Consider the following 24,895-nt stretch of genomic DNA (forward strand, 5'->3'; position numbering starts at 1 on the left):
AAACACGGCGGTGCCTCGGTAGATATGGCGGCCGTGTGGTCACGTGAGGGGGCGTTATCACGGGACACCGCGGGCCGCGGGATTCTTTGCCCAGCGCCGGCGGTCGGGTCGGTGCTCGCGGAGCGGAGGCGCGAGCGGGAGGTTGCCATGGGAACGCACCCACCGCTGCTGCTGCTCTTCTGCCTCTTCCCGCTGCTGCTGCCGGCCCACAGCGCGCCCGGTGGGTGCCCGAGGCGGGCCCTTGCTCCGCTTCCTTGCGCCCCGTGCTGTGCTGCGAGCCCGCCCGGGTCCGTCCCCTCCGGGCGAGAGCCCCCAGTCGGCCCGGGCCTCACCGGCTGGGCGCTCTGGGCTCCCCTGCCCCAGACGGATACGGACAGGCCGGCACCCTCCCGCCAGCCGGGCTGGGCCGGGCCGGGTCTGGCCACGCCGCGCCGCGGTGGCGGCCAGGGGGTGGCGGCCGTCGTCGGTCAGCCCTGCACTGATGGTCCTTTCCTCCAGCTGCCCGGCCAGTGGGGCCTGGCCTGGAGGAGCGGTTCTTCCAGCAGGTGCGGGACCACTTCAGCTTCGAGACCTGTAGCAACGGGACCTTCCCGCAGCGGTACCTGGTCTCAGGTGGGTCCTGGGCCCCGGGGGTGCACTGCGGCCTGTGGCAGCAATCGAGCTTTCCAAAGGCTTGCCACTCGTGCACAGGGACAGAGCCTCTCAGAGAGCTGTGCTGATCTGCCAGGAGTAGGCCTGATCCGAGCACCAGCCCATAACGACCCACTTTGCTTAGCCTCTCCTCTCGTCCCCTTCAGTTCCTCATTCTGGTAATGAGATGTGTGGTGCAGATGTGGAGATTGGCCTCTTAGCAATGTGAGCAGGTAAGAAAAAATGGCAGTGGTAGGTTTGAACTGGGCTTGCCCTGTGCATGTGTATTTTCAGTTAGACACAGTATCTTCTTACAAGTGCAACTTCAGTGCATCAGGAAAAACAGTGACCCAAATGTTGCAGTCAGTACTGGTGATTCTTACACCTGAAGACAACTCCAAGAAAGATGTCTCCTGGGCCTGTGTTTCACATTATTGACAACCCAACAGCTTTAGATAGCTTAAGGCATGCTGAACAAAGAGTACAAGGAGCCTGCAGTGTCTGTCTTTCTAGCTAAATAATGAGTTATCTTCTGAGTGACAAGAAGTGCGAGAGAGGAGGCTTTTCCAAGCAATGTGCTTTCATTTTCATCATAATTTCAATAACTAGTGTCAGATGTTTTTGAGTACTGTGTGCTTGGAGTTATCAGGGAGATTTGCAGTGAGACAGCAAGTGTGGCGCTGCAATTAGCATCAGCCCAGAGTGCTACCTACCTCTGGGTAGCGCTGCCCAGTCCTAGCGCTCACACACTGTCATCTGAGGCCTACAGGCCTGTGCCTGGAGCCTGTTAGACACATTATTGCCTTCTCATTATCTGTTACTCTGCAGCTTGTTCATCACTGTCATCTTGTTATATGTATTATACCAAGCATGAGCTCAGGGATCACTTTGGCACAAAGATCAGAACATTAGTGAATTTTGATGGCATACCCAGGACTGAAATTTCACAAATAAAATGACCGCTTTTCAGCAGAACTTAGGGATCACCTGGTCTAAAGCATTGCAAAAGTTGATTTTTAAGGTGTTATGTTTTATCTGCATGACTTGCCAGGGCAAAGTCTGTAAATTTAGAGCTAAATTTATCTGTGAGAAACAAAACATGTTGAGTAGTTTCTTTTCCCTCTTTCTGCTTCTTGTGCAATACAAGTCTTTGGATTATCAGTGAGAAATTCAAGGAGACTATTTCACAACCAGGCATCTGACTGTCTTGAGGTTAGCTGGCAGTTGCCCCAGGATTTAAATCTGTAAATAGATATGTTTAAGCAACCTGTCTGTGTTTTTGGCTCTTGTGCACAGCTGTTTGCTACAGAAGCCATGAAGCATATGAGAAGAAATGCCAGAGTAAATAGAGCACTTCAGTGTCCTACCTGATACCCAAAACAGATGCAACACAAAAAGAATCAGCCTTTTTGTTAACAAAGATGAAGAATTTCACTAATGACGTATTTCAGGCCTGTTTCCAAGCCAATACTTGCTCTGGCAGGTCTGCATTGAGAATATTTGTTAACAGTAACAGCCTTGCCTGACATGCTGCAGTTGCATCCATAGCATGACCTCTGTTGGAGGTTCCCTTTAGGTGATAAATGTAATGCTTAACTGACAGTCTGAAGTCTTGTTGAAGAAAGCTATTTATTCTCCCCCCCACCCCCCTTGACTCCTGTACAATTTAAGAGTAAGCTAAAATCAAACGTTTGACAAAGTCAGCACTAAAGCAGCCATGTGTTACACAAGCAAGTATTGGCATCATCAGTCAGCTTCTCCTGGTAGTCTCAATTTGCCATCAGTTATAGACAGATCAGAAGATAAAACAAATGTTATTTACAGCTTGGCTCTGGGTTGTACATCACAATAAAAGCAGTAGAAAGAGGCAGGCAATTCCTCAATGTTCATTTTGTAGGAAAAGTAATCTGTACGAGTGTTTTGGGACAATTTGGGTTGAAATGGGTATATAAATGGGAAATCACTCTTTTGGGGGCAGCTGTTTGCAAATTCCTTGTAGATCTGAGATTTTCAGGAGTTTTAGGCAGAAGTAAAAGTTCCAGGCCATATAGTGATCTCATGGAAGCTCTTACTGAACCCTGCTCAAATGACAGATTTCTGTAGCCTGGCCTTTCTATCATCTATATTCCCCAACACAGGTCTCAGGGATCAGCCTGTTCAAATAGTTCTTCCTCATTAAGCTCCTGTCCAAAGTCACCAAAACCAGACATTTCATGCTCTGACAGTTTTGTTTGTTTTTGTTTTATGTCTTCTGTCAATTACCTCACTCAGTAAAGTTCTGGAACAAAGGATTTGGACCAGTCTTTCTCTATACTGGCAATGAAGGTGATATCTGGACTTTTGCTCAGAACTCCGACTTCATATTTGAATTAGCAGAGGAACAGGAAGCACTTGTGATATTTGCTGAGCATGTGAGTATTTTAGTCATTATGCATATTATAGAGTTGTGTTAGTATTACCAAATTCATCTTTCTCCAGGTCCAGAAAAATAATATCTCTTGCCACAAAGCAGAGGTAGACCTGCTGCAGGCTTTCTTGTCATAGTAGTAGCTCTTCATTATTTAACCACAGCCTCTGATATTTTTTTTATTATGCCTACCACCAATCCAGGATAGAGACTACTGTTTCAGTAAAACTTATCCTATGGCATATTTGATTTAGATCAGTGCTGTTGTAAATAGTTTATACTGATCTTGAACTCCACACTGGACTGGAGAGTTCTTTTGTTAAGGTAATGTTTTCCTTTCTAGCCTCTGAAGTCCCAAACCATCCTGTTCCTAGGTACACCACCCTAACAAATCTATTATTCTCCAACCTATGCATGAAGAGATTATACACTGTTCCCTTTTCTAGTTGGGGATTTCATGAGAGAGACATGTCAAGGCTCTACTTGGCACCCACTGAAGTAGCTTGTCCTGAACTTTCCCATCCTTTATGGGACATATCCTGAAGGTCTCTATTTATCTGATATAAGCAGATTCTGGAGAATCTGAACATTTGCTCAGTTAAGAACAAGTTAAGGGGATGGTGTGTGCTCTGTTATCACTTCCCATTTGTGCACACTTGTCCCATTCCTATCATGAAGAACAGGGAAGGCCCAGGCTTTGACACCAACATTTTTGCAGCATATCTCCTTGCTTTCAGAGGTACTATGGCAAGTCTCTTCCATTTGGACATGACTCAATACAGCTGAAGAGGACTGGTCTGCTTACTGTGGAACAAGCCCTTGCTGACTACGCAGTGCTAATTACTGAGCTTAAGCAGCAGTATGGTGCTGCAGACTGCCCTGTCATTGCTTTTGGAGGCAGGTAAAGGTTGTGTGTGGTTCTTCCCTTCTCTGCATCCTTTCCTAGACACAGTTGTGGTGTTCTTATAGTTCCATTTAGCTCTCCAGCAAGCTTTAGAGGCAAAGCTCTAAGCTATTCTATAGACAGCATACGTGCCTGAGCTCCTTGAGAGCTTATCTCCAGGACCCAGGCAGCTCTCCCATTAAGAATTAGTCTTGACTTGTGGTTGCCTTTGGGAATGTTTGTTTTGGAGACTGGATGTATCTAGACATCTTTAATGTACAAGTCAGCCAGAACTGCGGAAGATAAGTTCCTCCTGCAGAATCACATGATTTTACATGAAAAATGCTGAAAATCAATAATTGGTAAAATATTCTTTCTTGAGGCCCTCCAGCTTTTTATTAAACACAGCCTCCTTATCAGTATCTAGCCATTTTCATTGTAGGATCTTTTATAATTCTGCTCTGTAATCTGCTGCTTGTTTAGTCCTGGCTTCCAACAGACATCCTTCCTCAAAATGCTTGCTCAGCTGCACTTCAGAGCTGTGTTGATATCATGTCCCTGTCTCTTGAATGGCTTTCTACAGTCAGTCAGAGAGGTGCTTCTCTTTAAAAGGTTTCCAATGAGTACAGGGCTTCTCAGACATTGCAGTGAGCTAAAAAGCATTTGATCAGGTGATTATCATTACACTGCAGCTCACTGTAGTGCTGACTGGGTTGTTGATCACAGTGGTGTTTGTACCATGTCTACCAGGACAGTAGCTAGTGTAAAAAGGGCCAGGACAGTCCTGGGGTGGGGAGGTGGGATTCAGTGAGACCTGCTAACTATTAGACTACAGCTGTTTGTTTGTAAATCGGAGTTAAACATGCAGCAGCTCTAAACAGCACTAAACCTATCTGAAGAATACTGAAATATAGCAGTACTGGAGCAACATGTTTCTTGGGGGGGGGGGGGGGGGGGAGGGAAGAGGGGGCAAGGGGGAGGGGGGAACAACAACCTTAAGTTGCTTACAGTTTTGCCAAGCTATCCAGTAGAACTGAATTTTCTTGTGTCAATTTCTTTTTTCTGTTTCCAAGACCAGAGTTAGAGAAAAGTATATGGCTTTACATGTGGGTGATGTGGGACCTGAATACTTCTGAGCTGTGAGTGAAGAGGTTGGAGTCAGACAAGGTGTAGTTATCTCTGTGTTAGGGTTGTCATTTATCAGCCCAAGGAATGACCTCAGAGTAACTCAAAAAAATTTGCATCTGAATAACTTTTGTGGCATTGGGTTTATCTAGCAATCCCAGATATATCTGCAGAACTGTGGCCCTGTCACTGAAGCTGTCAAGTCAGCTTTGAGTTTTGATGTGGTATTTGTTAATGTCTCCCATTCCCTAGGCCTTTGCTGATAATTCATGAAGCTGTCATTTGGGTTGCCCAAGATGACTGCGTCCCACTTCCCAGCAGTAGAGGGAGCTGAATATTCTGTAGTGTCCAGGGACACCCTTTGCTTGTTAGCTCTTTAGACAGTCTTTATAATCCTATATGCAAAATGTTGTCTCCTTCACCCATTAGGTAATGACAGCTTGACTTGAGCCCCAGTTGGTTCTGCACTGAAATCATCAAGACATGGTCAGGATGGGGCAGAGTTAGATAAAGGCAGCATTTTTATTTGTCTGCAGAATCCAATTGGGCTAGTGTATTCCCATAAGAGTTGACTTCAGGGTCTGGGGAAAAGTCAGTAGAACGTGCTGTGTACAGCTCATTAACTATAACTCGGTATTTTTACATAAGGATGACACCTAGATTTGCATAAACATTTTGTTGTTTTGAGTTCAGTGAGCTTGTGCCTGCTGGCCTGAACTTTCAAGTTAGTATGTTATAATCTGTCTGTTAAAGGAAATAACTCTTCTCTGTCCTGTGCCAGCTATGGAGGAATGCTGAGCGCTTACATGAGGATGAAGTACCCGAACATTGTAGCTGGAGCATTAGCTGCTAGTGCTCCTCTGTTGTCTGTGGCTGGGCTTGGAGACCCCACTCAGTTCTTCAGAGATGTAACAGCAGTAAGTAGTAGCTCTTTGCAAGAACATTTTTCTTCTTTCTTTAAGAAGGCAGGATTTTTTTTCTTTTCCATGTCTTTAAACAGACAGCTATTTTTGCAGCATCATTGCTAGACAGATCTGCAAGGAAAAGCAGCAGCTGCAAATAGTCTTGAGTGTTGCTGTGGCCGGGGCAGCTCAGGGCTCAAAGATGCTGCTCTTGTAAGCAACACAAAACAGTTCCATGATGTTTAGTACCACTAAGAATTCACTTTTCCATTTCTAGTGAGTTGTACAAATTACAGGCTGAAAGTTTTCTTTTATACCTGGCTGAAAAAAAATGGATAATTAATTGTTCAAATCCTCTTTCAAAATGTTTTTGCATTGATATTTATGATTCACTGTAGATCCTTAGTCTCAAAATGGTTGTATTTCAATGAAGAACTTGAATATTTCACTAAATAAAAACGTGCATGGTGTCCTGGATTCACTGAAAACCAAAATTTAAATGTGGCTTTCACATCCTAAGAACATCAGAATAAATGAAAGTATCTGTGGGAGTATTGTTGAGAACTGACTTGCATTTAGTTTACATGGAAAGAAATGTACTAGCTGGTAGTACTGAAAGCTTGTGATGGTGGCTGTTTTGCCTCTTTAGTATGATTTTTTAGATCTGGGTGACACATGTGGCTTTGTGTGAACTACCTGTGTATGATGTGGTCCTTTTGCTCTTGTTACATGTATATAAAACCTTATTTTAATGCAGAGACTTACAGCGCAGACAGTATTACTGGTAAGCATAAAGAAGACTGTTGTGAAAATAAACTCAATAGCATTTGAAACTTTAAGTATATAAGTGAACAAAAGACATCTTGTCTTAAAATTATACATTTTGAATATATGGTATCACTCAATAGTCTAACATGCTCAATACTGGGAATTCTTCTCTGGATGAAGTGAATTCCTTCTCAGAACCCCTGTTCAGATGATAGCTCTGACTTGTTTCAGTTGTGAATGTGCTGTGAGTCATTACACACCCCTGAAAACAGGGCTTTGACCTTTTCATGTGAGGGGAAAAAAAAAAAAAAAAAGAAAAAAAAAACTAACTCAGATACTAAGCAAGCACTTTGAGTTGTTTTCAAAGTAATTCCTTCCACCTTCAGCATGTCTGCATAACAGCAACCCTGTGCATCTGAAGGCTGAACTCAGCTGCCCTGCTCAGTAAACAAATGTCTCTGAGAGCTGTTAATACTAATCAAGGCACAAACCTTCTGTGAATCATTGTGGGAGCTCTCTCTTCAGCTTTCTGCTTCTGAGTCAGAGTATGTTCTCTCAAAGCAGCTTTCTCTATTACTTTTAATGAGCATTTCTGGCACATTTCATGAGCCTACAGCTCACAGGGGAAGTGAGCAAAGGTCAGAAAGTTTATTCTGTGTATGGTATTTGCATAAGACTAGGTTTATATGTACACTAACTGCCATCCCTGCAGCCAGACAGAAAGCCCTAGTGTGAAGAATACATGCACAGCAACACACATGCTTCCTGTAAGTTTACTGCTGCAGGGGCTGGCCAAGCTATCAACTTCAGATTGGTTTAGACTTCTGAATTAGGTATAATTCAAAAAAGTAAAGCTGGCAGCCTGAAAGCTTTGATTGCCAAGTTGGAACAGCTTTTCTTGGAATGTCTGTAATGCCTCCTGCCTCTGCAACAGCTCAGCTGACTTGTTTCTATGTCCATAACGGTCTACTGGGGAAAAGCGAAAGCGGCAGTGGTTCCTTATGTGTCAGGCAGCACACTGCAGCAGTTCGGCATTAGCCTCTCAGGGACCTCAGTGGTCACTGCAGCCAGAACAGACTTACTCTTCCATCCTAGACTGACTAATCTGCATGCTACAGTCTAGAGCCATTAGTTGACAATAAGCACACACAGAAGGAGATTTAAACCATGGAAAATCCCAAAGTGATTTCTTGAACTTTCAGACAAAAAGGCACAGAGAGGAGTCAAAGGAATATCCCATATCTGTTTCTAGTTGAGGCTGTGTCTTTGTAAGAAAAACGCTTAGCTAGTGGTTCTCACATGATGAAGAGACCTTAAAAGAGCCCTACTACTTACTATTACAAAGTACTGGTTGTGGGCAGATCTCAAACTGCCTTACAAGCTGACAGAAGAGAAACAGTTTAGGTTGCTAGAGCCTTCAGTGGCAGAAACAACTTGTTCCAATAGCATAACCAGCCACAGCTCTTCAAGCATACTTTACAGTGCTTTTTCAAGAGGATCAGTAGTGCTTTTCCTGAGAAAAGAAGACTTGGCCTTCTTGGTCATCTGGTAGGTCACTGGCAGGCTTAAGAAGAAAAGCAGGTCTTGGTTTCGCAATCCAGTGCACAGCCCTGTGTGGCTCCTTCTTACAGACAAAGTACAGTAGGAGGCCTCTACTATATGTTTTAAAAATAAAAAACAGCTCTTGGCCCTAATAGTCTGGTACCTGTTCCCATGTCCTGGTCAAGGCACATGTCTACTCTCATTGTTTCATGTTCAGTCTAATGGCTCCACAAAGTGCTAATTTTTTTGTCGAAAGGCTAGTCCCAGTAGTGACCTGGTGAAACAATTACTGCTTGGTCTGAGCTGTGCAGGCTGTTAGTTTGTGGTGGCACATTCTGATTGTCTGGAGCTTAAAGCAGAAGCACAACCGTCATTGCTTCTGGAGATGCAGATGCGATTCTGGCCATAGTGGGCAAGTAACTTCTGTCATCTCCTGGTACTTCTGGCAGCTTCCCTGTGCAGCATAATTTCTTCTCGGAACCCCTGTTCAGTTGATAGCTCTGAGTTTGTTTCAGTTGTGAATGTGCTGTGAGTTGTGAATGTGCTCTGCATATATCTCCTCTGTACAACTGTAATCCTGTTGTTTTCTGTCCTTTCAGGACTTCCAGAAGTCTGGACCAGACTGTGTCACAGCTGTACGCAAAGCCTTCCATCAGATTAAGAATCTGTGCCTGAGTGGAGGTAAGAACAAATGGCCCCACAGACTGTTTCCCAGGGGTAGGTAGACTCTGGGATGGGGGCAAAAAGTTGACTCTGTCAGGTTTTTGGTTAGGCCTTAACTGGGTTCCAGCTAAATCAATGCAAATGTCTGCCTGACCTTCCTGCTTGCATGATTGATTTTTGATTTCACAAACAGTTTCAATCAGTATTATAATTAGTAATGGACACTAAAATGCAAATATCTATATGGAGGATTGCACTGTGTTAATTAAACAGTCTTTTCTGCAGGAAAAAAAAAAAAAAGAGTGTTCAAAAACACCTTGTATTTGATGCTGGTAATATCTGTGCTTGGATATCTGTTCTCCTGCACAAGAGCCTGATTGATGAGACCGTCCTGCTTGGCTCTGAAGGGCACAGCAGGTGGGAGGCAGCAGAGCCTGAGGGAGCAAGGGGGACGTTGCCACACAGGGTGCTGGGGAGGACAGCCTTGTACTTACTGCTCTTTTCACTGCATCAGCCTCAACTGTTCTGTCTCAGAGGGTGCTGCTTCCACCGATGTTCCCCAGGACGGTTTCTGTGTCTCATGAGGGGGAGATGCAGGCTTCAAGCCAGTGAAGCCACACAGGAAGGCTTTGCCTGAACATCTGTGTTTGTGTAAATTTAGATGTAACATATCCTTCCTGCTGGAAACCTCAACTATGTGTTACATATCTCATTATCCTTGAGTGAAACAAGATGCTGCAGCCTGGTATTGGTTTACTCTGTTAAAGTTCATGCCTTTCATTTGCTTTTATTCTGTAGCTTATGATGAAATCAGCAGGAAAATGGCTACATGCAATAAGATTTCTAACAAGGAGGATGTTTACCAGCTTTTTGGTTTTGCTAGAAATGCCTTCACCATGATGGCCATGATGGACTACCCTTACAAAACTGATTTCATGGGTCACCTCCCTGCTAATCCAGTGAAGGTGAGTACCAGGACACAGGTGAGAATTACACTTTCTGAAGGGAGGGACATACACCTCGATGACCTGAGTACAGGGCTGCACAGCATGGGGTGCAGTCAGGTACACATCACCGGGTGGTGGTGACAGGGAGAGGTAGTGGTGGGTTATAGCACTTCCACTGTGATGATAAATCTACATGTTTTAAGCCCCTCTGAGATGGTGGCTGTTGTGTTTGAAATGCATTGCTATTAGGAGTGTCAGGGAGGGCTTGCTGGAGCCATACCTGCCATTCTCTGTGTTTACTTTAGACAACATGGCCTGTGCAAGCTTGTTGACTTCAGTTTTTGATTGCTAAAATATACAGCATTTCAAAAAATGTAGTTTTGTGGTAGCCTGCCTTGAAACACTTTCATAGACATATTTTTCTTGGTGGGTAGGTTGGAGTTCTAAAAATCGGGTTCCTTTTTAAAGTATCATCTGGCAAAATGCTACACCTCAGAGTACAATGAGGAGAAATGCCTGCTGCTATGGAGACTAGAAAACCCAAAAACTTTTAAGAGTAGGAGATGGCCAAGTGTGGGAAAAGAGCCTGGTTCTCAGAGGGTTACAAACACTTCTTAGACAGCAACTGGGGCCTGAAAAAGGTCCCAGATCACCTGTCGCTATTGCAGCTCTTGACTTCTGCTTTGCTGTCAGCCTTGTGCTTCTGTTCTCTGCTGCACTCCTGTACACCAGGCTTATGGAACTGTACATCCTTCTGGCCTTGTGGCTAAGACAGCAGCTGACATTTGTGGTGTAAATCCTACCTGGAGCAAAATGCACACTGTGCAAGAGGTGCTACAGGCCATGTATTACAGGGATCCAGGAGTTGCTGTCTCTGGCTCCACTGGCCATCCAGCTCCCTTCTAGGTTCTGTTTAATGATCTGTAAAATGGAAATATTATTCTAACCTCCTTTGAGAAGGGCATTAAAATATTCTGATTGCAGGAGGAAGAACTGTTCCTTGTAAGTGTCCTCCACATAGCTGTGGATGCTTACCTTGGAAAAGAAACAGGCTGTCTTAGTTCTTTCTCACTGTTTGTATGTATTTTGTTGCTAGAGAGAGGAAAAAACACCAAAAAGATGTTGCAATCAAATATGCAAGTGATACTTTAGACAAATCTTCCTGTTTATCCCTTCTGTGGCATAGACTGTTACCTGTCATGCCTGCAATTTGCCTGTAATGTGTCTCATCCAGGTTGGCTGTGAACAAATTCTTGCCCAGACAGACCCAATTCAAGGCCTGGCAGCTCTTGTTGGTGAGTTAATCTTATCAGATTGGTCTTTCATTTAAAATCCTATTTTCTAGAAGCACCTGTGTGGTGGTTTTACCCCCAGTACAACCTGTAAGTAGAGCTGTCTTATCATTATGTGGTTTATGTATTGTGGGAGCTGGTACAACTCTGATTTTCCAGTGGGATGGTTTGTGCTGTATTGGTTTCATCCATTGGAATGCATGATGGCAGGTTCATTCTCTCACCTTTTCAAACTTATCCTTGTAAAATTTTTCAGCCATTGTGGCCCTTGCTGCAAAAATATTGCATGCTGTTGACTTTCGATGAAATGTGACTTCTAAGGTACTTGGTTCTTTTCTAAATGTTTACCCATACTCTGGCTCAAGCAGTCACAGATTCAGTGCATGTTCACTGAAGGAAGTTCTCTGGTCTGCTAGTTGAGGACAAGGTTGCCATCATAATGCCCTACAATCTTAACTGAGTGTCAAGACAATTGTGAATGCATGGTATATGCTTATCTCTGTGAGTACATAAATTGTCAGCCAGCAATATAAAGTGTCAATTCTAAATCACAGCTGAAAATGTTTGGCTAGAGAACTAGAAGTGTTGCTAAAGCACTAACCTCTTGGCAAACACTGTCAGATCAGCTCGACCTATTCACATCCTACTTCTCTTCAGAGGAAGAGTGGGACTTTTTTTTCTTTGTGATGAACAAGCTGGGAGTACATTTCTCCCTCCTGCTGGTGAGGGAGCACTTTGTGCCTCTCCCTGGCTCACCAGTTGCATTCACTTGGGACAACTTAATCATGCAAGAGGCATGATCAACCAGAGCTTTAGGCAGGGAACCGGCTTTCTTCCATACCTGCCCCTCTATGTCATACATGAAAACACTGTCTTCTTTTTGCATGTCGTGTAGTGACCCACCTCCTGTGAGGTAGAGCATAGACTCACAGGCTGTGATACTGAATTGGCAGCCGCTGAATGGGGATAGTGTCAGCGTTGTCCACTGATCATTTACAGGACAATAGTACTCTGTTGCATCAATGTGAATCCATTCCTCCACCTGCAAAGAACCAGACCAACACTGATCCATCATATTACACCTCAAGCAGGTATCAATGTCACATCAGGCTTGTTTGGCTCATGGTAGAGGAAATCTTGACATGTGTTTGAATATAGCGGAGCTCAAGGTGCCACATCTTCAGTCTTAATTTAGAAATCAAAGCATTAAAAGAAGCTGAATAAAATAAAATAATGCCATTCAAGAACTGCTTTAAAATATGCTTGTTCTTGGAAAATGGGAGGAATGAGCCACAGGAACATACTGGAATTGGTTTAGCCTAAGTCCTTCCTGGTCTACGTAGACTTAACACATTATGGAGGACCTCATGGGAAGAGAGCTACAGTGCACTGAATTCTAGATGATAACTGAGTTTGTGTCATCTGGAGGAATTTGATGTCAGATCTGATGTGCAGTTTCTCTTTACAGATTTCTATCACTTCCTCAGTAAGCAATTAAGTACTCAAAGGCACATTCATTCCTTTGAAAGAAACAGCACTGGCCATGCCAAAATTGGGCATGGGATCCTGAATCTTTGCTTTCAAATAGGAATTGCTGAATGATCTTTGAATGATTTGAATGATCCATTCCAGGATATGAACTTACGTCTCCTAAAATCTAGGCTGGTGTCTTCACTGCAATTCATTCCTCTTCTATTTGCCAGTGTTTCATACCCTCTCAGCACAAACAAGGAAAATCAACATATTTGGGGCAGGTACATGAGCAATTTTACCCTTAGGTTTTCCTGCATTAGGCTGCAGCTACACTGTATGTTTTCTCTATGTAAAATAGAGCTTTAAACAGCCTTTGTACCCTGGCAAACAGGATATGACAAGGCAGCTTTTAGTGGGCATGATTTTGGGCAGGTATGCTTGCATAAGCTTACTGGCCTAACTTGCAGCTACACAAGTTCACTAAGAGAACAAAAATAATAAAGTTGTTGGTCATCTGGATAAAATAATGTAGTCAGGGCCTAGCAGTACAGAGACTCCATTTTGGAAGAGAATTGGTGTTACAAGAACAAATGAACTTACTCCTTTTAGTGTCCTTCCTCCAATGCAAAAGATTCTGTCTTTTACTGTAGCCATCCCATGATCACAGCGGGTAAAGGTCATGGCAGAGTTGCTAGTCCAACGTTGGAGGTGGGGGAGGTAGCTGTAAGTGTCTCGTAAGGTTTTACCTGCTGAGAAGCCCCCTAGAAGAAGAGCAGAAATCTTGAAAATCCATCTGTCAGTCTCAGAATTGTAGAATAGCTTGGGTTGGAAGGGACCTTAAAGATCATATAGCTTCAAACCCCTGCCATGGGCAGGGATGCATCCCACTAGATCAGGTTGGATAAGGCTCTATGCAATCTGGTCTTGAACACCTCCAGGGATGGGGCATCCACAACCTCTCTGGGCAACCTGTTACAGTGCCTCACTACCCAAACATCCAGAAAACATTCTGCAAACATCAGCAGAGCTGACATGGTATGAAATTTAAAATGTGAGCTTCTTAGATATTATTTTTAAAAAATAGTTCCAACTGTTTCTACAGATAGTTATTCACAAATGAGTTTTGTATCAGCTCTTGGGGTATTTCCGGTGCAACCAGGAAGCAAAAACGGCTTTAGTTACAGAATCTGCTTCCAGCACACAGAGTCACCAAATAGTTTTTTAAAAGAAAAACACTTGAAGTTCTTTGAACTACTGACAAAGATTCAAAGTTCAGAGCCAATCTGCCATTGCTATCATCAACTTTCTCTTTTAGGCACTCATTTGTGTATTTCAGGGCTGACATAAAAAGCTCCTTACAGGTCAAAAGTGCTGCTATTGGAAGGGTAAATACTTTTAACTTTCTGCCTGTTGAATTCCAACCTGCAGAGAGGCTTTGCAAAAAATGAAGGTGATACTTCTGGCTGGGCGTATGCCCAGCTTCCTGGGGCTTTGATGCTTTCTCTGTATGCATTGTGCTGTAACCCCATTAGGCTGCTGAGCTCCACACAGCCACTTATTACTCAACAACAGTGCGCTGGGGTGAGAATCAGAAAGGTAAAAGTTAGAAAAACTTGTGGGTTGAGATAAAGATAGTATACTAGGTAAAGCAAAAGCTGTGCATGCAAGCAAAGCAAAATATGGTTTTTTTTTGCTATTTCCCATCAGCAAGCAGATGTTCAGTAATTTCCAGGAAAGCAATACCATCACATATAACGGTTTCTTGAGAAGACAAATGCCACAACTCCCCATGTCCCCCCTTCCTCCTTCCCCATCCCCCCAGTTTTATTGTTGAGCATGACATTCTATGGTATGGAATATAATATTGCTTTGGCCATTTTAGGCCAACTGTACTGGCTATGTCCCCTCCCAGCTCTCATGCAGCCTCCTCACTGGCAGGGCAGCACAAGAAATAGAAAAGTCTTGACTCTGTAAACACTGCTCAGCAACAACTGAATACATTGATGTGCTATCACTGCTATTTTCATCAAAAACTCAAAACACAGCACCTTCTCTTTTCTATGAAGAAAATTAGCTTTGGTTAAATTAACTTTTGTCCCAGCCAAAACCAGGACAACATAGGCACTTTGTCTGCATGGAACTTATTTTTACATCTTTTATTAAAGTAACACTTAATTTCTGAGTTTGCTTGGGCAGGGTAAATCAAATTTGCAGTTACACCACTGATTTTAGAGGGAAATTAATGTTATAGACAGGTCAGGTCTTTTACATAAGGGGTACTTCTGGAATAGTGTTATCCAGCCTAGATCACTACAGCATGTTTGAAGCTCTGTGAAGCTAGGAGGCAATTTTGTCCTTGCTGTCCAGTAGGAATCAAGACAAACAGCAGTTAAATGAGCTTTCTGTGGTACCATGGGTCAACTGAGCCAAAGCAGGGACTTGTACCTGAGCCTCAGCTTTTCCTCTGGCTGAACCAGTATCCTTCCTTTTTGGTCATCTGCACAGCCAGTACAAGAAGTGTTCTGCTGTCAGTGGAGTGTGTGTTGCTTTAAGACAGCCTCTGTACTGCCTTTTCTGCTCTCCAGACCTTAGGTGTACAAATAGTTGCAGGTAAGTGCAGGTCTTTGCAAATGTACAGTTAAAAATTAATGTGGACTAGATCGGCACAGGGATCCCAGCTGGCAATAAGGGGGTTAAGAAGCATGGATCCTATAGCAATGATAGGCAGACCCCAGGACTTTTAACTGCAGATCAATAAAACAAACACCACAGTGCTTTTCCAAGGACAAACTAAAGACTATCTTTCAAGTCTGAATTAGTAGCTGTAGAACCTAAAGATCCTCCAGCAGTTCCGTGAAATGTTTAAATCCATGGTGCTTTCTTGTTAAACATACATACTGCACCATCTACCAAAGATCCTTGTAAAGACCAAGGGGTCTCTTAGAGGATAAGAGCTGTACAGGTCCTGCAGGTAAGAAGGTAAGAACCTGCACTGTACTTATTTTTATATGGACTAACAGTATAGTGCAGGGGAGTTAGTCCCACATCTTCCCTTCAGATTAATACCAGAGTATAATCCCATCCCTAGCACTAGGGCCCTCATTTACCTTTCAGACAGCAAAGCTTTGGGATTTTAGCCAGGACTGCAAGGTCAGAACCAAGTAGGAGTGTGGTTTGCAAGTAGATGATGTCATGTTTAATGTCATGGAAAAAAAATGGCTCCTGCAATTCAAGACACAGTGAGGTTGTGCTGACACAGCAGGAAAAGCTGTGGGTGTTGGTGTAGGTACAGGCTTGGACTACGATGTTCAGATGCCACTAAAAAATCAATGAAAGTATATGGGAATATGCTGATTTTGATTAGCTTTGTCACCTGAAATATAGAGGACTCCCTTGTGTACTGTGCCTGCATGATCAGCAATAGGCACAGGGAAAGGAGCTGCAAACTCCCACTTGTTGTCAGCGGGCTGGTATGATTCCACAGTGCGGGTGAGGGTCCCCAGCAGTGTCCCACCACCCACAGAAAAGATATGATCAGACAGTACATCCGCATGGAAGCGTGTCCGCTGCTCCAGCATGCTGGCAACCTGGAGCCAGGAAGTGTTGCGTGGATCGAATCGGAAAACCTAGAAATATACCAAACAGGAGATGGTTAGCAGAAAGCAGGTGCCTGGCTTTGCATCTCATGTGGCTTCAAGAACTGATAAACATTTTCTCTGGGCTGAGGCATGGTTTACATTCAGAGCTGGACACCTGAAACAGCAGTACCTTGCTGATGGAGCTGGCATCCCTGCGGAGGGCCAGGTGCTGATCTCTGCTCTCTGGAAACAGCTACAGGACCCAAGGGAACAGCATAGAGCTGCAACAGGGGAGGGTCAGGCTGGGTGTTAGGAAAAGGTTCTTCGCCAAGAGGTGTTTGGGCACTGGAACAGCCTGCCCAAGAAACTGTTTACAGCACCAAAGCTACCAAGAATTCAGGAAGCATTTGGACAATGTTTTCAGATATAGGGTCTGTTATGTATGGAGTGGTAATTTGTGTCAAGAAAATGGTTGATATTAATAAAGAAGGGGGAGATTTGGGAATGTGGCCATGGGGGTTGGAAAACCCTGTGGTTGAGATAACATTAGACTCTTAACGACGAGGCCATCAGGAATATAAAAGAGTTTAGAGGGAACAAAGAAGGGTGATTCAGGAGACTCCATGCAGTCTCTGGTTTCTTGTTCCCCAGCTGGTTCTCTTGTTCTCCAGCCATTAAGCCATGGATGTTTCTGGGTGTTTGCTGTTGTTGTTACATTCAAAGTTGTTTGACCAATGAAAAGTTGTTTTGAAAAGAACTGCTGTGGAGAGAAGGGTATAAGAGGGGAGCCTGCCCTCAAGATAAAAAAGGCAACACGATGAAGTTACATCAGTAAAGAAGCAGGAAAAAGAAGTGAAGAGGAACAGGCTGGCAGAATGGAGACCAGGACAGGAGCAGGCATATTGATTGCCTCATGAAGACAGGTTTGGCCAGACTCAGCAAACTGCTCAGAGAAGCTCGCACAGAAAGTCACTGGAAACAGGCACACTGGAGCTGGAGAGAAGCTCGAGCTGAGAGAAGCGGACCCGTGCACACAACTGCCTCTCGCTGGTAAGCAGTTGCACATTATGGGGAATCACATGTCCTTAGGAACAAAGACTGTCCTGGTAACCTTACAGCTCATTCTCCTTATTAACAATTGGACAGTTTATGAGCCTGAAATATGGGACCAAACTGAGGTCAAGGTGTGGGACTCTGCAACTAAAAATGACAAGGTTGCAGTGGGATTGCTCGGCACCTGGCGAGCAGTCTCTGAGGCCTTGAAGAGCCATGTGGAGCCACAATCACAAACATGTGGTTTGCCAGGTAGTGAGGGAGCTGCAGGCTCCTGTACTGATCTGACTGCTACGCCACGGGCCCCTCTGCTGCTACAGCCATCGAAGGCTTTTGCTGTTACACCCCCTGTTGACCTGAATGTGCCTTTTGACCCAGGCCCAGTGGCCTTGAAAAGGAGATGGATCTGCTTTTCTTCAATCTGGGAGGAACGGGATACAGAAGGCCTGAAGACCGAGTTGCTTGACAACTTAAAGCAAGACATATTGTTCAAAATGAATGGAAAATGGAGACTTGTTAGTAATCAAGAAAAGGAATGGAAAATGGGAGACTGTTAAGCCATGGAACTTAAAGGATTGTTTGTTACCTATCCTGATTGTACGTATGTATAGGCATACTCGGGTTAGTATGTAAAGCAATGTTCTGTATATTTAGAATGTTTGATGTTTGTGTGTGCATGTTGGTGGAGCGTAGACTACCCGCACACCCAGCGCTGTTTACTTGCCTTTTATACCTTTTATAGCTTTTATACCTTTTATAAGTATTTGTTTTATAAATATTACAAAATTCAGATTGAGTTGAGACCTCATTTATATCAGGGTCTGATTTTAGTGTGGTCCTATGTGGAAGTGGGACTTGAACTGAATGATTCTTGTGGGTCCTTTCCAAAAGCAAGATACTCTGCAATTCTAGTATGTAGAAGTGGGAGACCTTCAGTGAGCAAGCCGAGTAACATTCCCTCCCTCCCTCCCTCTCTTCCCTATATATTTTTCCAAGTCTAAAGGTTTCTCGTGTCTTACCTCATTTGATGGTTGCTTTCCCATGGGATCAAATTTGCACTGTCCCCCAATGACAAAGAGGAAGTCACTGATGATGGCTACACAGTGATTGTACAACGGCACACGGAGGTCCCCAACCTTGTACCATGTGCTGCAGCTCTTGTCGGCAGCCCACATCTCTCTGCAAATGCAGTTGTCAATGGTTCTGCCACCAGCAATAAGCAGCGTGGTGGAACTGGAGCGGAGGCTTGTGCATTGGGTCTGCAGGAGTGGCTGAGCATATAGCAGGGATTGGTAAGTCAGAGCCTCCTGAAGGTGTCTGTGGCAGCCTGAATCTAGCTTCATAAAAGGTATTTCCTGAACAAATTCCTGCAGATCCTGTAAAGGAATGAGAGGGAATCTTATGCGCCTTAAAATGTCTGCTGCATCTTCCAGCCGTGTGCGGTCATGCTGCAGCCAGTTCACAGCAGCTCTGAACAGTTCCAGCTCACTGCACCCCTCTGTGTTGGTCCTGTCTAAGATTTCACAAAGGGTTCCTCTGTCAAGATCTTTCAAGCACTGAGGATCAGCCAGTATCTGTTTGTAATTTTGCCCCACATAGCACGTGGCTTTCTGTCTCAACTCTGCCAGACCAAGTTTTTTAGCAATGTTAAGAACATCCATGCAGTTCTCACAGTTCAAACAGCCCTCCAGAAATTTGAAGCATAGCTTGATGACTTCACGAACAAGAAGGGTTTCTGCTGCTTTGAACGTCTCCTCAATATTCTGTAACGAAAGATCTAATTTGTTGGAGTAAATGAAGTTGAGAACATTCCTCAGCCCTGCAGCACTGATGGCTTTCAGATGGATGTTATGATCCAAGCTTCCCACTCTTGTCAAGTTTCCAACAAATAGGATCTTGCAGTAATTACTTGCTGACGCTAAAATGATCTTGTGTGCTGGAAAGCAAACCCCTTCTGCCTCCAGTGTTACATCACACAGTGCTTTCTGGGCATGAAGGCTGCTGATCCCTTCTAGGAGTCTCACCAGATAAGTGTCAGACACAAGCCTCTCCATGTTGGTCTGCAAGCTGAACAACTTCGTTGTGAACAGCACAGTCCCAGGACTCGTCGTTGTATGCTCAGTACATCTCCTGTGCAGTCATCTGCAGATGAACCAGGGGTTTCATGCTTTGAGGGAGCTGAGGCTGTGCTGCTTGCTCCACCAACCCATTCAAAATGCAGACACAGCAGCAACTTCTCTCCTCATCATACTTTTTCAGGTTGCGTCTGCAGGAGCTGAGTGCTGTATTCCTCACAGAGCTAAGTGGGGTTGTTTGCCAGCAGAGCTGTTGGTGCTAGTTATCACAGAAACAGTGTTTGTGGGTTTTGCCTGTGGGCTATGACACTGGCGTTACTGCATTCCTCCTCCTGCTATCTGGTAACTACCCATCTGCACAAAAGCAACTCATTCCTTTGTAGCTCCCCAGCTATGCTTCACTGGACCCTGTGGTCAGGTGCTTTCATCAGGGCAAGCCTGCACATGCCATCATTCCCTTTTTGAACAACAGTCAAACAAAATCTTGTGACATGCACCCCCTTGGCCTTCTTGCTTAATTAGATGCATTCACACAACAGATACTTTGTGGGAGGGGGAGGAGGATGGTGTCAGCAGATACGTCCAGTTCAGTTTGAAGCCTGTTGTGCTGGGGACTAATTTTCTCTATACAGCCTGCTCTTGGGTGCATTAGGGATTGGAGGCTGGGGCCCTCCCAAAGACTAGTGAGCTGCTCACTCAGCTTTTGGCATGAGCAGATCTAGCAGGAAACTTTTGGGAGCCTCTTCCTAACTGTGGATGCAGCAGAAGCAAGGTGTTACATATGGTGTGGTAATCCGTGTCAAGAAAATGGTTGATATTAATAAAGAAGGGGAAGATTTGGGAATGTGGCCATGGGGGTTGGAAAACCCCGTGGTTGAGATAACATTAGACTCTTAACGACGAGGCCATCAGGAATATAAAAGAGTTTAGAGGGAACAAAGAAGGGTGATTCAGGAGACTCCATGCAGTCTCTGGTTTCTTGTTCCCCAGCTGGTTCTCTTGTTCTCCAGCCATTAAGCCATGGATGTTTCTGGGTGTTTGCTGTTGTTGTTACATTCAAAGTTGTTTGACCAATGAAAAGTTGTTTTGAAAAGAACTGCTGTGGAGAGAAGGGTATAAGAGGGGAGCCTGCCCTCAAGATAAAAAAGGCAACACGATGAAGTTACATCAGTAAAGAAGCAGGAAAAAGAAGTGAAGAGGAACAGGCTGGCAGAATGGAGACCAGGACAGGAGCAGGCATATTGATTGCCTCATGAAGACAGGTTTGGCCAGACTCAGCAAACTGCTCAGAGAAGCTCGCACAGAAAGTCACTGGAAACAGGCACACTGGAGCTGGAGAGAAGCTCGAGCTGAGAGAAGCGGACCCGTGCACACAACTGCCTCTCGCTGGTAAGCAGTTGCACATTATGGGGAATCACATGTCCTTAGGAACAAAGACTGTCCTGGTAACCTTACAGCTCATTCTCCTTATTAACAATTGGACAGTTTATGAGCCTGAAATATGGGACCAAACTGAAGTCAAGGTGTGGGACTCTGCAACTAAAAATGACAAGGTTGCAGTGGGATTGCTCGGCACCTGGCAAGCAGTCTCTGAGGCCTTGAAGAGCCATGTGGAGCCACAATCACAAACATGTGGTTTGCCAGGTAGTGAGGGAGCTGCAGGCTCCTGTACTGATCTGACTGCTACGCCACGGGCCCCTCTGCTGCTACAGCCATCGAAGGCTTTTGCTGTTACACCCCCTGTTGACCTGAATGTGCCTTTTGACCCAGGCCCAGTGGCCTTGAAAAGGAGATGGATCTGCTTTTCTTCAATCTGGGAGGAACGGGATACAGAAGGCCTGAAGACCGAGTTGCTTGACAACTTAAAGCAAGACATATTGTTCAAAATGAATGGAAAATGGAGACTTGTTAGTAATCAAGAAAAGGAATGGAAAATGGAGACTGTTAAGCCATGGAACTTAAAGGATTGTTTGTTACCTGTCCTGATTGTACATATGTATAGGCGTACTCGGGTTTAGTATGTAAAGCAATGTTCTGTATATTTAGAATGTTTGATGTTTGTGTGTGCATGTTGGTGGTGCGTAGACTCCCCGCACACCCAGCGCTGTTTACTTGCCTTTTATACCTTTTAGAAACATTTGTTTTATAAATATTACAAAATTCAGATTGAGTTGAGACCTCATTTATAACAAAGGGATAGAACATAGATGGTAGCGAGACCTTATGAACACTTTGGCATAAAGTTGTGATCATAACCCAAAGCTGATACATATGCTGCTAGGGCTTTTCCTTCCTTACCTGCTCACTTACCAGGGGTATTTACCCTTTCCTTGGTCTTGGATGCACGACTTTCACAAAGGCTGTGGCTGAGAGGGCAGAGAGTTAATGGTAAGTTGGCTTTGTGTTGTGTTTCCACCTGGCAGGGGTATTTTACAACTCCTCTGGCTCAGTACAGTGTTATGACATATACCAACTGTACCGGCCCTGTGCTGATCCCACAGGCTGTGGCACTGGCATGGATGCTGAGGCCTGGGACTATCAGGTAAGGTGTTAGAGACACCAGCAAGCTTCAACAGCTGCCCCATTTATTCCTCCCCACCCTCCCCCCACCCTCCACCTCTACCTCCAATGACAGTTCTTTTACCTCTTTCAGGTCTGTACAGAGATCAACTTAACGTTTGACAGCAACAACGTAACTGACATGTTCCCCAAGATGCCCTTCACAGAAGCCATGAGAGAACAGTACTGTCAGAGCAAATGGAGCGTGAAGCCAAGAGCACAGTGGCTGCAGACAAACTTCTGGGGAGGAGGTGTGTTGTGTTGGGTGCTCATCACGTAGCTCATATTTGCTCCCTGCATTCCTTTAGCCTGGCTGAGCCCTGCAGGGACAGGCACAGCTAACAAGTGCCTAACAAGCAGAAAAACACAGCCACCAGGCCCAGCATAAGGGCTTGAGCAGACTTTTCTCTCTCTGAAATGGAAGTGGGAAGTTCTGTTGTCCTGTGTTTTCTGTTACTGTTTTTATTTGCTGTAGAAGCCAAACGCCTGTGGGTAAATGGGCAGAAAGGAAGCCTGTCAAATGTCATCTTTGAATTTCAGACTTGAAAAGTGCAAGCAACATCATTTTTTCAAATGGAGACTTGGACCCATGGGCTGGAGGTGGGGTAAGCAGGTTAACTCCCATCTACCAAGCACAGACAGCAGCCTTCCCAGGTGATGCACTGCCCACCTCACCCTTTCAAATCAGTGCTGGCAATACAACTTTAGCCTATCTGAATTTCTGCAAGTGGCTGTTTTATGCTGAACCATTCAGGAGTCGCCGGATGTTAATGACAGACATGTTTGAGTAGTGAGTAGCCAAACAGCCAGGAACATTGCAGCAGTAGCAGTGGCTTCCTGCGTAGAGCAGACACGTCAGAAATCCAGCACCTTGTGGGTCTACCCCACCCCTGGAAGTGTTCAAGGCCAGGTTGGATCCGTTTTTGGGCAGCCTGGGCTGGTGGGAGGTGTCCCTGGGGCATAGAACTGTATGGTCTCTTTCAACCCAAACCATTCTATGATTCTATGAACCTTAACCTGTTGCAATTCTATTTCAAGACAGTCTCAGCACTGCATGTGCCTTGAATTTTCCTTTCTCAGCATGTTTTGTTAGATCAGACAGTTGCTGTAATCATCAATCTAAACCTGGGAACATTTCAGTTTAGAGTCAACAAAAATTCAGAGTGGTGATACAACTCTACTTTTAAAAGACTCAAAACAGGATTTTGGGTTAATTGAACTCTTGATTATACTGCAGGTGGTCCCTTGTTTTAGGCTGGCTTGGCAGTCCCAGCTACAAAAGGAACAGCGTCCTTAGGGTGGATGAGCCTTGTATTTCAAACTGCCTTCTCTAAATTAGGCTGGGTTTTCATATTATGGGAAACCTCCAATTTACCTGAGTCAGAGGGTTTGACTCAAGAGGAGTTAGTCATGCACACAGTACCAGCTATACCAACAATCTCTTCCCATGCATTTCATCACTCCTACCCACATCAGTTTTCAGAACTGATGTCCAGTTCTGCTTGGTTACTCAGTGAGAGTTTGTCTCTGTTCCTTTCATTCCAGATAAATAGCAGCCTAAGTCCTTCACTAATTGTAATAAGCATTAAAGGAGGTGCTCATCACCTGGATCTCCGGTAAGTATGAAGTAACTGACAGGTCACTTTCCTTTGGATGCCAAGATCCTACTGCCATGGGTGTTTGGTCTTAGCTAGCCACAGTCCACAGAACAAAGAGATACTTTATTTAAATAAAACTGGATACCAGACTGTTAAGGCATAATTTTGGAGTCATTTTCTAACCTAATGCAAGTGGTCTTATAGCCTTCACGGAAGACAGGTTATGCAGGACTCATCCCTAAACTCACGTACTTTCTTGGAACATGTTCTGCTTGCCATGAGTGTTTGATGGCCTGTGGCAATCAGTCATATGAAGCAGTCCAGTGTCTCCAGGCATTAACCATCAGCCTTCAGTCCTCCAGCAGAGGGCAACAGCCAATGACGCAAGGGAGAACTCTGTGCTTGTCTAGCCTCCCCTGAGCTTGTTGGGCATTATGTTTACTTGTTTTCTGGGGTTTAAATATGAAGTACAAACCATGAGACTAAAGAGATGATCTCGTGTCCATTAGTTCCCTGGCTGTGCTTTCCCTATGCAAGAGACAAAGATACGGCTTAGCCAAAATGTAGTGCTCTCCCCTAACTAGCTCATACTGCTCTGCTTTCTCTAGAGGACACAATCCAGCTGACCCTCCATCTGTCATAGAGGCACGCAAGTTAGAAGCGAGCATCATCAGTGACTGGGTGAAATCTGCAAGAATGAAAAGAGGATGGGAGAAGCGCTCTGGAGCTTCAGCAAGTGGGTAGCTGTGATAAGACACACATGGAGGTGGCAAGGCTGACACTACTTGCTACCAGGCTGCAAAAAGACCACAGCCTGCTGAGTTGTTCTTTTTGAGAAAGTATTATCTCCTCCACCATGCTGATGAAAATTCACCTTCCTGAAGTGTCCCACCTGCACCTAATAAAGGATCAAAAGAAAAACAAAAGGATAAATCACTGACTGAAGCCAAAACCATGTTAATAGAGTTTCATGTTCACCTACTAATGAGAAGTTATTGTAAATGATGGAAAGAATAAAAGCTTGCCTCAAGGCCCAGGAGTCATCACTATCCTGAACAGTATGGTGGGCAGGATGAAGGTAAATTATTAGAGAACATAAAAATTGGATGACTAGAGGAAAAGCAGAGGTACAGTCATTAAATCGAATCATAGAATGATTTAGGCTGGAAAAGACCTAAGGTTAATTTCAACCTTTAACCTAGTACTAGTCGACCGCTAAACCATGCTACTAAGCTCTACATCTACACGTTTCTTAGATACCTCCAGGGACGGTGACTCAACTAACTTTACTGGGCAGCCTGTTCCAATGCTGCACAATCCTTTCAGTGAATAATTTTTTCCTAATATCCAACATAAACCTCCCCTGGTGCAACTTGAGGCTATTTCCTCTCGTCCTATCA

The 24,895-nt window shown here is 44.5% G+C and overlaps 2 protein-coding genes across 2 annotated transcripts; one reads left to right on the forward strand and one right to left on the reverse strand.

The window, feature by feature from the left end:
* The first annotated feature begins 9 nt into the window (after positions 1 to 9).
* Positions 10 to 24,526, forward strand: DPP7 (dipeptidyl peptidase 7). The gene is made up of 13 exons (XM_027470661.3): positions 10 to 220; positions 499 to 612; positions 2,902 to 3,041; positions 3,775 to 3,938; positions 5,827 to 5,962; positions 8,857 to 8,938; positions 9,719 to 9,885; positions 11,102 to 11,162; positions 21,762 to 21,880; positions 21,992 to 22,148; positions 22,438 to 22,502; positions 23,443 to 23,513; positions 24,104 to 24,526. The coding sequence occupies exons 1-13, from the start codon at positions 25 to 27 to the stop codon at positions 24,237 to 24,239; spliced, it is 1,608 nt and encodes a 535-aa protein (XP_027326462.2). The 5' UTR covers positions 10 to 24; the 3' UTR covers positions 24,240 to 24,526.
* LOC119713077 (kelch-like protein 13) lies at positions 10,940 to 20,812 on the reverse strand. Its single transcript, XM_038164889.2, has 4 exons — positions 18,283 to 20,812; positions 16,006 to 16,258; positions 13,233 to 13,393; positions 10,940 to 12,201 (listed from the first exon to the last, which is right to left on the reverse strand). The coding sequence occupies exons 1-4, from the start codon at positions 19,315 to 19,317 to the stop codon at positions 11,803 to 11,805; spliced, it is 1,848 nt and encodes a 615-aa protein (XP_038020817.1). The 5' UTR covers positions 19,318 to 20,812; the 3' UTR covers positions 10,940 to 11,802.
* Positions 24,527 to 24,895: the final 369 nt, after the last annotated feature.

The sequence above is a fragment of the Anas platyrhynchos genome, chromosome 18 (assembly GCF_047663525.1).
Source record: "Anas platyrhynchos isolate ZD024472 breed Pekin duck chromosome 18, IASCAAS_PekinDuck_T2T, whole genome shotgun sequence".
In the NCBI taxonomy this organism is placed as follows: domain Eukaryota; kingdom Metazoa; phylum Chordata; class Aves; order Anseriformes; family Anatidae; genus Anas; species Anas platyrhynchos.

Bases quoted from the DNA above. Each gene is read 5' to 3' on its own strand.
- DPP7 (XM_027470661.3), top strand. From the start codon at position 25: ATGGCGGCCGTGTGGTCACGTGAGGGGGCGTTATCACGGGACACCGCG. The intron at 22,149-22,437 runs GTGTGTTGTGTT...TTTGAATTTCAG, and splicing joins GACAAACTTCTGGGGAGGAG to ACTTGAAAAGTGCAAGCAAC. The intron at 22,503-23,442 runs GTAAGCAGGTTA...CTTTCATTCCAG, and splicing joins ACCCATGGGCTGGAGGTGGG to ATAAATAGCAGCCTAAGTCC.
- LOC119713077 (XM_038164889.2), bottom strand. From the start codon at position 19,317: ATGGAGAGGCTTGTGTCTGACACTTATCTGGTGAGACTCCTAGAAGGG. The intron at 16,259-18,282 runs GTAAGACACGAG...GTATATTTCTAG, and splicing joins GAAAGCAACCATCAAATGAG to GTTTTCCGATTCGATCCACG. The intron at 12,202-13,232 runs GTAAGTTCATTT...GGTTCTTTGCAG, and splicing joins GAGGAAGGACACTAAAAGGA to GTGGAGGAATGGATTCACAT.